General features: G+C 46.5%; 1 protein-coding gene across 3 annotated transcripts in view; it reads right to left on the bottom strand.

Moving 5' to 3' along the window:
• FANCI (FA complementation group I) overlaps window positions 1-12,182 on the bottom strand; it is a 60,128-nt gene that overhangs the window by 5,440 nt on the left and 42,506 nt on the right. For 2 of the 3 annotated variants that reach the window (XM_084773592.1, XM_084773591.1), the window contains 11 exons: window positions 11,217-11,396; window positions 7,708-7,874; window positions 6,318-6,397; window positions 5,522-5,638; window positions 2,640-2,691; window positions 2,371-2,498; window positions 2,211-2,279; window positions 1,920-2,028; window positions 1,579-1,766; window positions 1,101-1,154; window positions 962-1,021 (listed from right to left, as the gene is read on the bottom strand). In XM_084773592.1, the coding sequence (XP_084629718.1) occupies window positions 962-1,021; window positions 1,101-1,154; window positions 1,579-1,766; window positions 1,920-2,028; window positions 2,211-2,279; window positions 2,371-2,498; window positions 2,640-2,691; window positions 5,522-5,638; window positions 6,318-6,397; window positions 7,708-7,874; window positions 11,217-11,396 (1,204 nt within the window). The remainder of the gene's footprint in view (window positions 1-961; window positions 1,022-1,100; window positions 1,155-1,578; window positions 1,767-1,919; window positions 2,029-2,210; window positions 2,280-2,370; window positions 2,499-2,639; window positions 2,692-5,521; window positions 5,639-6,317; window positions 6,398-7,707; window positions 7,875-11,216; window positions 11,397-12,182) is intronic. The other variant, XR_014777518.1, reaches the window with a different exon arrangement.

Below are 12,182 nucleotides of genomic sequence, written 5' to 3'. Positions count from 1 at the left end.
TCTGACTTATCACATGTAGGGGAGACTTTTGTTTATTTCTCTGTGTAGCCTGGGCTGTCCTGGACTTACTTTGTAGACCAGGCTGGCCTCGAACTCACAACAATCTGCCTGCATCTACCTTGTGTGGGCCACTGCATCTGGCTCTAGGGATAATTTTACATACACTTAGCCCAGGTACCCAAGCTCCTGGGACATGCAGTGTTGCTTTTTTTTTTTTTTTTTTAAACAGAGTTTCTTAGCCAGGTGGTGGTGGCGGCACACGCCTTTAGTCCCAGCACTTGGGAGGCAGAGGCAGGTGGATCGCTGTGAGTTCCAGGCCAGCCTGGTCTACAAAGCAAGTCCAGGACAGCCAAGGCTACACAGAGAAACCCTGTCTCAAAAAACAAAAAAACAAAAAAAACAAAAAAAACAAAAGAGAGAGAGAGAGTTTCTCTATGCAGCTCTGGCTATCCTGGAACTCACTCTGTAGACCAGCCTGGCCTCCAACTTGCAGAGATCTTCCTGCCTCTGTCTCCCAAGTACTAGATTAAAGGCCACTACCAACCGGCCTTTTTCTTTTTTAGAGACTGATTTTTTAAATTTTTATTTTAAATATTCTCATATTCCCTCTTCCATCGAAGTACTGACTCTCGGGCAGGAGAAATGGTTCAGTGGTTAAGAGCACTGACTGCTCTTCCAGAGGACCCAGCAACCACATGACTGCTCACAACTGTCTGCAACTCTAAGGTATAAAATCTTCACACAGATATACGTGCAAACAAAACACAAAAGCACATAAAATAAAGATAAATAATTAAAAAAAAAAAAAAGAAGTACTGACTGGGAGCTGGGGTCACAGGCAGTTGTGAGGCATCTGATGTGGGTGCTGGAAACCCAACTTGGGTCCCACTAACTCATCTCTCCAGCCCCCCACTAATCTCTCGTTTGAAGATTATTTTGGTTCTGTCTCTAAATCACTTACTTGTACGTAAGAAATGAAAGAGTAGCACACAGGGGTCAGATGAGAGCCGGACAGCTTCACCTACAGCAAAGGAGAAAGAGGTGACTAACTGCAGCAGCGAGATACCACCCCATCCTAGAGGAAGCAGGTTTCAACTCACCAGCTTCTCTACCGTGTTTGGAATTCCTCTGGAGCTCTGACATACCTGGAGATACTAACAAAAAATTCCTAGATTTATCCATCAGGATAATGGATCACGTCTCATTGTTCCTACTACAGAGGAAGACGCATCACAGCAAAGCAAGGCACAGCCTCCCTCCCTTTGTCCTCTGAGCACGTCAGTGTCCCAGGTAAGAGGCAACGATAGGTCTGTGTTATACTAGCTCAGGGCTTTAAGACTCCTTCAGACGGAGCCTTTGCATCTAGGAGAGAAGTCCATCCTAAGTGCCTTTTAGGAAGCCAGTGAAGAGGACAGGCTCTTAGTCTGCACCAGTGGCCGCAGCAGGCAACTGGAGAGCCCTACTAACTCCTGATCAACCGAAAGCAAAACGGTGACGGTGACGGTGACGTGGCAAGAGCTGTGTGCTAGCGGGAAAAGAAGGTGGGGTGAGACTTGATTATCTTCTTAAAAAACTCACGTATTTGACAAACGCTGTTAGGGTGCTGTATATTTTGGACAGGTCCTTTAATAAGGTGTCTACACAGCTGCCCGACGGCAGGGCTGTCTGCACTAGTTCATGGAAGAAAGTAACCAGTGTTCCCAGCTGCATGATGACAGCTTTCTCAATGAGAAGATGTGATGGGACCGCCTGAGAAGAGGCATCTTCTGAAGAGAAATGAAATTGATGCGGCTCAGTTTTATTTCTAGTGAACAGTGAGAGAGAGTGAAAGCAATGCACCGGGGTACACGTGGTCAAGACCTGCACGCATTGGCTCACGCTAGAGTTCTGGTGGACTCTGCCGGCATTACAATCCCCACCTGGAGTGACTTCATCTGACGGAGTTTCTTGGCTCGCTGAACCCTTAATCTTGGTGATTAACCAGTCCACTTCTTCTAGGACTTTCTCAGCCTGGCTCAGAACAAGTAACTGTGCAAAGAAAAGAATAGGTGGCCCGGTTCACATTGCCGGGGGCAATAACAAGCATCGCTTCTACGGGGACCTTACCGGCCTGAGGACAGAAGCCACTGTACCAGGCCCTGCAGACGCAGATGGAACTGTGTGGAAGGAATGGCAAGGCCTATTCCCCCATGGGCTACATCAACACTTACGCAGACAGTGGGGGCAGCCGTCCTCACGGTCACCATTGCGAAGTGGTCTGTCTTCTCTATCTCTACATCCTGGAAAGGAAGAGGTAAGGCCTGAGGCCGGCAGGCCCTTCCCCTGGCCTCACTCCCCACATAGGATGCCATGCTATACTTGCTGCGCTACCTGGTCTATGTCTCCCAGCTGCCCGTGGATATCCTGGGACAAGTCACGGAGCAGGGTGACAGGACTCTTGTATAAGACATGCAGGCTGAAGAACAGGCTCATCAGACTCTTGCAGAATGAGGCATCCTCTAGGAGGGGGGAGGAAGGAAAGTTTTACTCACCGTGGTGCAGCTTGGACGCTGGCGATGGTGTAATGGGACTCCCTCCCTAAGAGACTTTGGTGCTGGTGGTTCTGTGTAAAGCCTTCAGGAAGGGAGGTGGCCACTCACCCCGGCTGTATTCCTTGCAAATCTTAGACGTCCAGGATAACATCTGCACAAACTAAACAAAAGATGTTCAGTTGTTAAAGAAAAAGGGCCTGGGTATGGTGGCACTTGGGAGGCAGAAGCAGGCAGATCTCTGTGAGCTGGAGGCCAGCCTGATCTACATAGTGGGTTCTAGATCAGCCAGGGACTCAAAGTCAGACTCTCTTTAAAAAAAAACAAAAAAACAAAAAAACCCACAAGTTTTGTCAGAACAGAAGATCTTAGACCTTTCCAGGCCTAAGCAAATCACCTACCAAAATCTGTGCCTGGACTTAACTATGTACGAGGAGCATAAAGAGGAGCCCAGGTGACGAGAAGTGTGGACACGTCTCAGAGCACATGGCTGAACACTCACCGTCTGTGTCACTACGGACTGCATGTGCTGACCTCTGGATCTGAGTTCTCATGCCTGAGCTTCCACTGCTGCCACCATGGTGGTCTGGGGCTACATATCCTATGTGCTGATATTTCAGATATTTTAAAGGCCATTTGCCTAACAGAGTGGAGTGGGAAGAAAAATCCTGGCCATAAGGACATAGAGGTGAAGAGGGAGGGAGGGAAAGGAGGAAGAAATACATGCATACATGTGCGCGTGTACACACACACACACACACACAGAGTCTTCTTAGGCGAAGGAGACCTGAGATTTTGGGGTAACAGGCTAGCAAGCACAAAGGCACGGAGATGCAGTGACAGTTAAGTACAGATGACTAAAGATTTAGTTTTGGTTTGCTGGAGGGAAAAGGTCAATTATAAAGCTAATAAGTAAAAGGCCAATAAGTCAATAACTAAAGGTCTTTGTGAACTGATAATAAAAGAGCTCCAGGACCCCGTGTCAATGAAGTAGCGAGGACACAGAAGTGCTCTATTGTGGTGAGAGTGGTGGATCTGGGGCAAGAATCTACGTTTGAATCTGCTTCCACAGGAAACTCTTGAAAGACCCCGACAAGATGAAGTGTTTGCTTATTTAAGAACACATGGAGGGGATGAAGAGGGAGGGCAGACACGCAATAACACAACAAAAACAAGCTTGACAGGAGCTGGGGCTGTGGCGCACTGAACAGTGCTTGTGATGCATGCCTGTAAGACTAGCCCTTGGGAGACGGAGGCAGAGGGAGCAGGAGCTCAAGGTCACATGTCCTACTTTGGTCTCAATTGCTGTGGAAAACATCCAGCCTGAAAGTAACTCGAGGAGGAGAAGTCCTTTGTTTGTTTGGTTGTTTGTTGTCTAACAGCTCGAGGTCCATCACTGAGGGAAGTCAGGGCAGGAACACAAGGCCCATGGAGAAGCACTGCTCCCAAGCTTGGTCCCCATGGAGAAGCACTGCTCCCAAGCTTGGTCCCCATGGAGAAGCACTGCTCCTGGGCTTGGTCCCCATGGCTGTGCTCGGCCAGTTTCCAGGGGTGGCTAGGGCTCACACACATCAACCATTAACCAAGAAAATGCCCACAGACCTGCCCTCAGGCAACCTGACGAAGGTGATCCCTCACTACGTCTTCTTCCCAGATGACTCTAGTTTGTGTCAAGTTAAGAAACTAACCAGCAGTTACCCTTAGCTACATAGCGAATTCAAAGCCAGACTGGGCTACACGACACCCTGTCTCAAAACCAAGCAAACAAAACATACACACAAAAAAGTAGATATTTAACCTGAAGTTAAATGGGAAAGGTCGTGGTGAAAAGCAAATAATTTTCATTGAGTTTTTCCAAAACTCATCTATTTTTTTCCTCAAATTCCCCCAACCACACAACACCGTCTCTTCCCCAGTTCTTGTTTCTTCTCTATAGCAAAGGCAGCAGTATGAATGAATGAGGCTGTGTCAGCATGGGGAGCCGGAGCCAGGACATTAGGAGCCGTCCTCCAATGGTCAAACACCCTGCCGCCACAGGTGTCAGCCTCTCAGGGCCCACATGAGGAGCCTCGCCTGCCTGGGGCTTCGACAGGACAGGGGTAGCTATGGGAGGGTTGCTAGCTCCTAGGGAACCCTTTAGCATCCTATGGAGATACTACTGTTGAACTGAACAGACCTACCAAAATGGCCCTTCTCCCATTCTTTTTATGTGTGAAAGCTCATATGGTAATCTAAATATACATACACACACCCACACATTTATACGTACACTCCATCTCTGCAGCTATTTCTACTTTGGGATTGTGGTCATACTCGATGACTTTATCATTTGTTAAGGTCTCCTCAAACTTCATTTTTCCCTACAACATCTAGTTCAGCCACTGTTATAATTAAAGCTCTGTCATTTCAGAAAAAGCAAAAACATCAATAAGTACAAGACTGGAGAACCACTACGGAAAAGCCGACGTCACCTTAAAAAACCTGCCTGCTATAAACAATGTTTATAGTTGACCAAACCAACAAAACCAGTGTGTTCCTGACCTTATGTGCCTGCAAATGCTCTGACAGAAACACTGTAGAGGCCGGGCAGTGGTAGTGCAAGCCTTTAATCCCAGCAGAAGCAGGCAGATCTCAGTGAGTTTGAGGCCAGCCAGAGCTACAAAGTGAAAAATCTGTCTCAAAAAACAAAACAAGCACTATATAGGAAAACGCTTATCCTACAGCTCCTTCAAAACGATACTGAGATAGATCTTTTCGTTTGAATCTTTGAAGTAGGCTGGCCCACACTTGTCATGTAGCCAAGGATGGCTCTGAGCTTCTGGTCTCCACGGCTTACGGGCACGTGCCACCACACCCAGTGTATGTGGTGCTGGGGACCAAATGCAGGGCCTTGTACATGGTAAGCACGTCCCAGCCCTACAGACACTTCCATGATGACGCACTTCTTGCCTTCCGAGGCGTGGGGAATGAGACTGAGCGGGTGCTGTGGTTACCTGAGGAGAGCCGGGCTCCAGCAGCCTGGACAAGGAGGAGAGAATCGTGACGAGCAGGAGGGCCTCTTTGCTGTTAAAGTCTTCCTCTTCACTGCTCAGCAAATTCAACAAGGACCTCTGCGGAAGGAACGGAGGGACATGCTTGCCTCAGTGAAGAGGAACCATGGCTCATGGCAGAGGCGGGACAAATTCCAAGCTATGTAATTCTGAGAGGATGAAATCTGAAAAGCCCTGGGTTGAACAGCAGTTTTCTGTTTCAACTACGAAAACTGGGGTGGTTTCTAGTCGCACTCCCTGTGACACACACGAGGGACAAGCTGCGTGTGTTGTTGCCACTGACATGAGGCTCTGCTCCTGTGATGCCTGGGCCGCGATCTGAGGAGCCGGTTGGCAGTCTTCCTGACTAGAGCGGAGCTCCCTGCGGGAGCGTTTTGCCTCTTTCTGTTCCTGCTCTAAGTGTTCTGGCAACTTGGTAGGGATGCTAACCATTACTTGCTAAGGAAATCCTTGCACATGGAACATACTGATGCTCTAACAATTACTAGTGAGAAACTTAACGGGCTTCACTTTTCCAGTCCATGTATCTGTTAGGCAAGGCCAAATTATACCGTACAATCAAACCCAGAAAGCCTGCCCTGAGAACTGGCTTCCTCTTTGTCACCTTGAAGGACAGTGCCCAGAGGACATCAGCCCTGCCTGCTGGATCCTCACTAGGCTCCTTTCACTGGCAGAGCAGCCCCACTTCCTGTATGACTCCTCTCTGCACTTTGCACAGTGGCCTCCCAAGGCTTCTCACCTGAAATTGCCGGATCTGGAACGAAGCTCTCTGAGTGACAGTGACACCTGCTTCCTCTCCCTCTTCTGTGCCCATGACATCTGGAAATGGAAACAATCTTATTTTCTTTCAAACTGACTTTTGTTGCTGTTGTTGTTTTTTCCTTTTTTGAGACAGGTCAAATTAAACCCAATCCAGCCTGAAACTTCCCATGTAGCCCTGAATCTGCAATCCCCGTCTTAGCTTCCTGAATGCCAAGTAACAGCCTGCACCACCACACTCAGTTCTTTTTTGATCCCCTATACCCCCTAATGTTGGTTCTAGGGAGTGAAACCAGCCCTCATCCATGCTAGGCAAGCACTCTAGCACTAAACTGGCGTCTGAGTCCTTCTTACTTAAAGATCTTTTCCCTTTATTTCTACTGTATGTGTACCATGTTTAAACTGCATGTATGTCTGTGCACATGCATGCAGTGTCCACGTAACTAGAGGGGGTGTCGGATCCCCTTGGAACTGGAATTACAGATGGATGTGAGGCACCATGAGGGTACTGGGAATCAAACCTAGCTCCTCTGGAAAAGCAGCAAGTGTTTTTGACCACTATGCTATCTCTCTAGGCCAGGCACTTTTTGTTTTGTTTTTAATTAAAAAATCAATCAATAAATAAAACTTTTTTGGTAGGGTCTCACTTTATAACCTTTACCACTCTAGAAATTGCTATGTAACCCAGTTTGTCCTCAAATTTGTGGCACTCTTCTTACCTTCCCCCCTCAAATGCTGGTTTACCACCACACCTCAACTAATACTTAAAATTATATTATTTTGAGACAAGGTCTCATAGTCCAGGTACTCACTGTGTGCCAAGTCTGGCTTCAAACTTGTAATCCTGACTCGGTTTCCCAAGTGTGGGAATTACAGGTTTGAGCCATCATGTCTGGGAATAGCTAAAATTTTAAAAAGCCCTCCCCCCCCCCAAAAAAGTCTAGAGGCTTGACATAAATGTGTATTTGTTTTCTTTTTCTTTTTCTTTTCTTTTCTTTTCTTTCTTTTTTTTTTTTTTTGAGGGTTTGGCAGGGGTTGAGACAGGGTCTATTATGTTGTCCTGGCTATCCTAAAACTCACTTTGTAGACCAGGCTGGCCTCACAGCGATCCATCTGCCTCTGCCTCCCGAGTGCTGGGATTAAAGGCATGCGCCACTACTGCCTGGCTTTAAATTTTACTTTCTTAATGCTGTATTCCTCTTCCAGTCACTATTTGTGGTTAAATGCAATGTGTTGAGTGCCAATCCTGAATCCACTAGATGTCACTCCTTAGCAGCACTGGGGCTCTCCTCGGCGTCCTTGAGTAGGGGAACAAGGGGTCTGTCACAGAGAGACCCAGAGCAAGCTATTTAGGACACTGCAGTGCCTACCCAGAGCCTTGAGGAACTGCTGCATCTTGGGCTGATAGAACTGTTGCATGGCGCTGAACGTCTTCTGTAAACCCTCCAGGCACAGCAGGGAGATGCTCTTCCCTTTCTCTTTCTTCCCTGACTCTTCCACCGAGGTCGGAATTGACGTGTATCTCCATAGCAAGACCCTAAAGTGGAGGAAAGGTTTGTTTGTCAACATAGACCTTTGATGTCAATCTATATATAGTAAATTTTATCCCATATTAACGAAGGTTCTGTGAAGTTTTAGAAACTCACACGTGTGGAACTACCCTGCAATGAAGGTGTTTCTATATCTCCTTGATAGTCAACTCTCCTCCCTTGATTTATAAGCAACTACTAGTCTCATTTCTGTTCTCACAAATGCCTGTTTTTAAGTTACCATATGCAGTGCTGCCATTGAGTATAAGGCTAGAACTGTTGGGGTCCCCCCCTCCCCTCAGCACGTCTGTCAGATTTACCTCTTGCTGCAAATATTAGTAGATGGTGTCCCTTTGTCTTTTGTTAAACGGGGTCTCATTACCCAGGCTGGTCTTTTAATTTTTCTTTTTTTCTTTTTTAAATTGTATGTGTATGAACGCTTTGCCAGATTGCTTGTCTGTGGACCATGTGTGCACAATGCCCACAGAAGGTGTCAGATCCCATGTGACTGAGTTACGGTCAGTTTTGAGGCACTGTGTGGGTACTGGGCATAGAATCAGGTCTTCTGGAAGAGCAGCCTTAACCTCAGCGCCATCTCCAGCGCCGCTCAGGCTTGTCTTGCACTTGCTGTGCAGCTGAGAGTGAGTTTGAACCTCTGACCCTCCTAGTGCTGGGTTACAGGCTTGTGCCGCCACAGCTGGCCTTATGGACTGCTGGAGATCAAACCCAGGACCTCACGCATGCGGGACAAGCTTTCTTAACCGAGCTACATCCCAACTCCTATTCTGTTTCTATAGCTGAGTAGTATTCAATCCATTGTAGGGATGCAAAAGTCTATCCATTCACCTTTTTCTTTAAAATTAAAAACCAAACCAAACCAAAACAAACAAACCACGGGATATGTATGTGGGAGGTATATAGTAGTGTACCAGTTGAATGCCAGGAAGGCCAGAAGAGGGCACTGGGTCTCCTGGAACTGGAGTCAGCAGGCAGCTGTGAGCAACTCAACACAGGTGCTGGGAACCAAACTCCAGCGCTCTGCAGAGCCACCAGTGCTCATAACTGCAGAGCCTAGGTCCCCGCCTACCTTTTTTACTTCACGTTAGCAGTGTTTTAATTTTCTCATATCCTTCTCCCCTTTGTGCATTTACATGCTCTTTTTATATGTTTTCTTCACTATTGGGTACTTCTTTTTTTTCTCTTTTCCTGACCCCCTTCCCTTTGATGAAGTGTCTCCTTCCCCTCGTGTGTATATGCCAAAAAACAAAACAAACAAACAAACAAACAAAAACCCACAACGACAACAACAACAAAACCCCACTTTTTTATGTTACTTATTTATTTATTTATTCCTTTTCTTAAGTTTACCTCATCTTGTTTGGACTTTCTCATTACTGGGAAATCATTTATTATTCATCATTTTATATTATTCACCCCTACCTTTCCCTAATTCCTTGTTCTTTCCCCCTTTCTATGTCTTCTCTTCTTACCTTGCTTCCTTTTTTTTTTAAACCTTCCTTCTCTATTTCCCCCTCTCCTCTTCCTTCTCTCTCAATCACTATTCTATATTTGCCATATATAATTTTTAACTTGGTAGCACATCCTACGTTAGTTTTTTGCCACTTGCTGGTCTATGGTCTCTGGTTACATGAGTGAACGGGCTTCAGTGGATTTTAAATGTATTTCTTTCTCTCATACATTTCAATGTTGTTGATGCTGGAACCACTTGTTTTCTCCTCTTTGAACAGAGGTGGAGACAGCTGCTTGATGTGGGTACTGAGATCTGAACTTGGGTTCTCTGTAAGAACAGTGCATGCCCTTTAGACTACTGGGCCCCTACACCAACCCTTTAAAAAGGTTTATTTCTTTTAAATATTATACGTATGAGTGTTTTGCCTGAATGTGTGTACATGTACCATGTGTGCTTGGTGCCCGGTGCCTGTGGAGGAGTTGGGTAGCCTGGAACTGGAGACACGGATGGCTGTGAGGCACCATGTTGACGCAAGCAACTGAACTTAGGTCCTCGGCCAGAGCGGCAAATGAGCCTTTTCTTTCACTCACTCTTTTCCTTTTTGAACGAGGACCACACACTATAGCTTAGGCTGGCTTGAAATCCATTGTGCAGCGCAGGTTGGCCTCAGATTTTTGGTAATCATATTTTAGCCTTCTGAGTACCAAGATTACAGGTGTGAGCCACTACATACAGTCTGAAACTTTTCCCCCCTCCAAGACAAGGTTTCTCTGTGTAGCCCTGGCTGTCCTGCTCTTGCTTTGTAGACCAGGCTGGCCTCGAACTCAAGAAATCGGCCTGCCTCTGCCTCCCTAAGCGCTGGGATTACAGTTGTGCACCACTGCACCCAGCCACAGTCCTAAACTTATCTTGTAAAACATTTGCTTTGTGGTGTGTATGTGTATTTGTTTGTATGTATGTATGTATGTATGTATGTATGTATGTATGTATGTATATATGTGTATATGTATGCATGCGTATGAACATGCATTGTACCAGTACTGGTGTGTGGAAATAGGAGGACAACTTGAAGGAATTGGGTACAGGGACCAAGCTCATGTCTTGAGGTTTGGTGACAAGTGACTTTACCCACTGTGCTACTAGTCAGCCTCTAAACTTTGTAATTGTATAAATTATTAATTATGATTATTATTATTGAAGGGACTGCCTGACCATGGTGAACATAGCACTGGCAGGCCTTCTGGAAGGCCTTCCCTCTGCCTTGCTAAAAACTGTTGGATTCCATTCCTAAAGCTGGCCTCTAAGGCCCATTCCCTTATTTGGCCACTTCCTCCTCCTGAGGCTGAGTACCAAGGGCCCCTTAGTACACTCTGATCAAAGAACTGTGTGCTCATGAAAAGAATAGTTGGGAGCTGGTGCTGAGTGTTCTACAGCTGCCAGCTCAGTCAAGATGGATGAGTGCAAGTGTCTTCTGGGTTCAGAAAAGGACATCAGCTCCCTGTACTGTGAACCGCCTGGTAAAGGTGTGAGGGACTGAGCTCTACAAGAGCAGTACACACTCTTAACTGCTGAGTTGTCTCCCTGGGCTATTTATTTATTATATTCACTTGCTATTAAGCATTTTTAATCTGTTGTCAGGTTACATTTAGGATGGCCATGCTCACTTTATGCACAATGCAATCACTACGTGATAGTATCCTTTTCCTTCCTGGGAATGTAGTAAGATTTTATATGAGACAAAGAACCCACACAGAACAATGAGAAGACTGCCTGTGAAACTACTCTCCTAACACATGCCCAGAGGTACCGTCGCCAATCTCCTCTTGGAGAACTGACAACACACAAGCCAGCAAGCAGCCTGACGGGGAGAGTGGCTTACCGAGTTATGTCACAGAGGTTCTGGAAGATCTTGTCTGGATTCTGGCCGTCAGGACCACTCATGTGTCCTCTCCGTGTAAGCTGCTGTACCTTCTGCAGTGCTACGTTCACTGCGTAGTGCATAAAATCGCTGCTGGACCGCAGCACAGACAGGCTTTCTTCGTGACTCTGGATGCTATCTCTAGGAAGAGGGTAAGAAAAGAAGGAAGGCGCTGAGGCTGTGCTGTGGTCTGTAAACCCAGACACGGAGAGGTTGAAACAGGAGGATTACAAGTTCCAGACCTGGCTAGGCAACTGAGCATGACCCTGTCCAAAAGGAAAAGAAAAATGGGGATGGGGATACAGCTGAGTGGTGGGGGCCTGCCCACCACACTCAAGGCTTGTGTTCAATCCCCAGGGCCACATACAAGGTAAGGGTAGAGGCTTCCCTCCTGCTGCTAGGGTCTGAAATTAGGCTTTCTAGAGCCTTCAGGACAGTAGCACCCAGTAAGCTTTGAATAGGAGACTCTGCAGATGGCACAGTCTGAGTCACTGCTGCAGCTGCTCTAACTCATTCTGCCTGCTGTTTCCTCGGTTCCTTCCTCTCCTCATTAATCCCTCAACTTTAAGGAAATCAAAGCATCGGCCTTAGTCTTTTGTTTTTAATTTATTATGTATACAATGTTTTGCCTGCAAGTACACCTGCACACCAGATCTCATCATAGATGGTTGTAAGCCACTATGTGGTTGCTGGGAATTGAACTCAGGACCTTTGGAAGAGCAGCCATTGCTCTGAGCAACCTCTCCAGCCAGGTCTTTTAGATTTCTGATTGTCCCATTACTACTTAGTTCACTTTTCTCCTTTCATCCCCTTTCAGCCTTTGTGGAAATGCTACTTAAGATTTTCTTATAACACTAAAATTCATCCTTCTTATTCATTAGTCCATGGCTTCTCATTTGCTTTAATAATTTTGAGGTACAGTCAGGC

The sequence above is a fragment of the Acomys minous genome (assembly GCF_964271855.1).
Source record: "Acomys minous genome assembly, chromosome: 2".
Classification (NCBI taxonomy): Eukaryota; Metazoa; Chordata; class Mammalia; order Rodentia; family Muridae; genus Acomys; species Acomys minous.
Note: the sequence above shows the minus strand (reverse complement) of the source record. Positions and strands in the feature narration are given on the sequence as shown.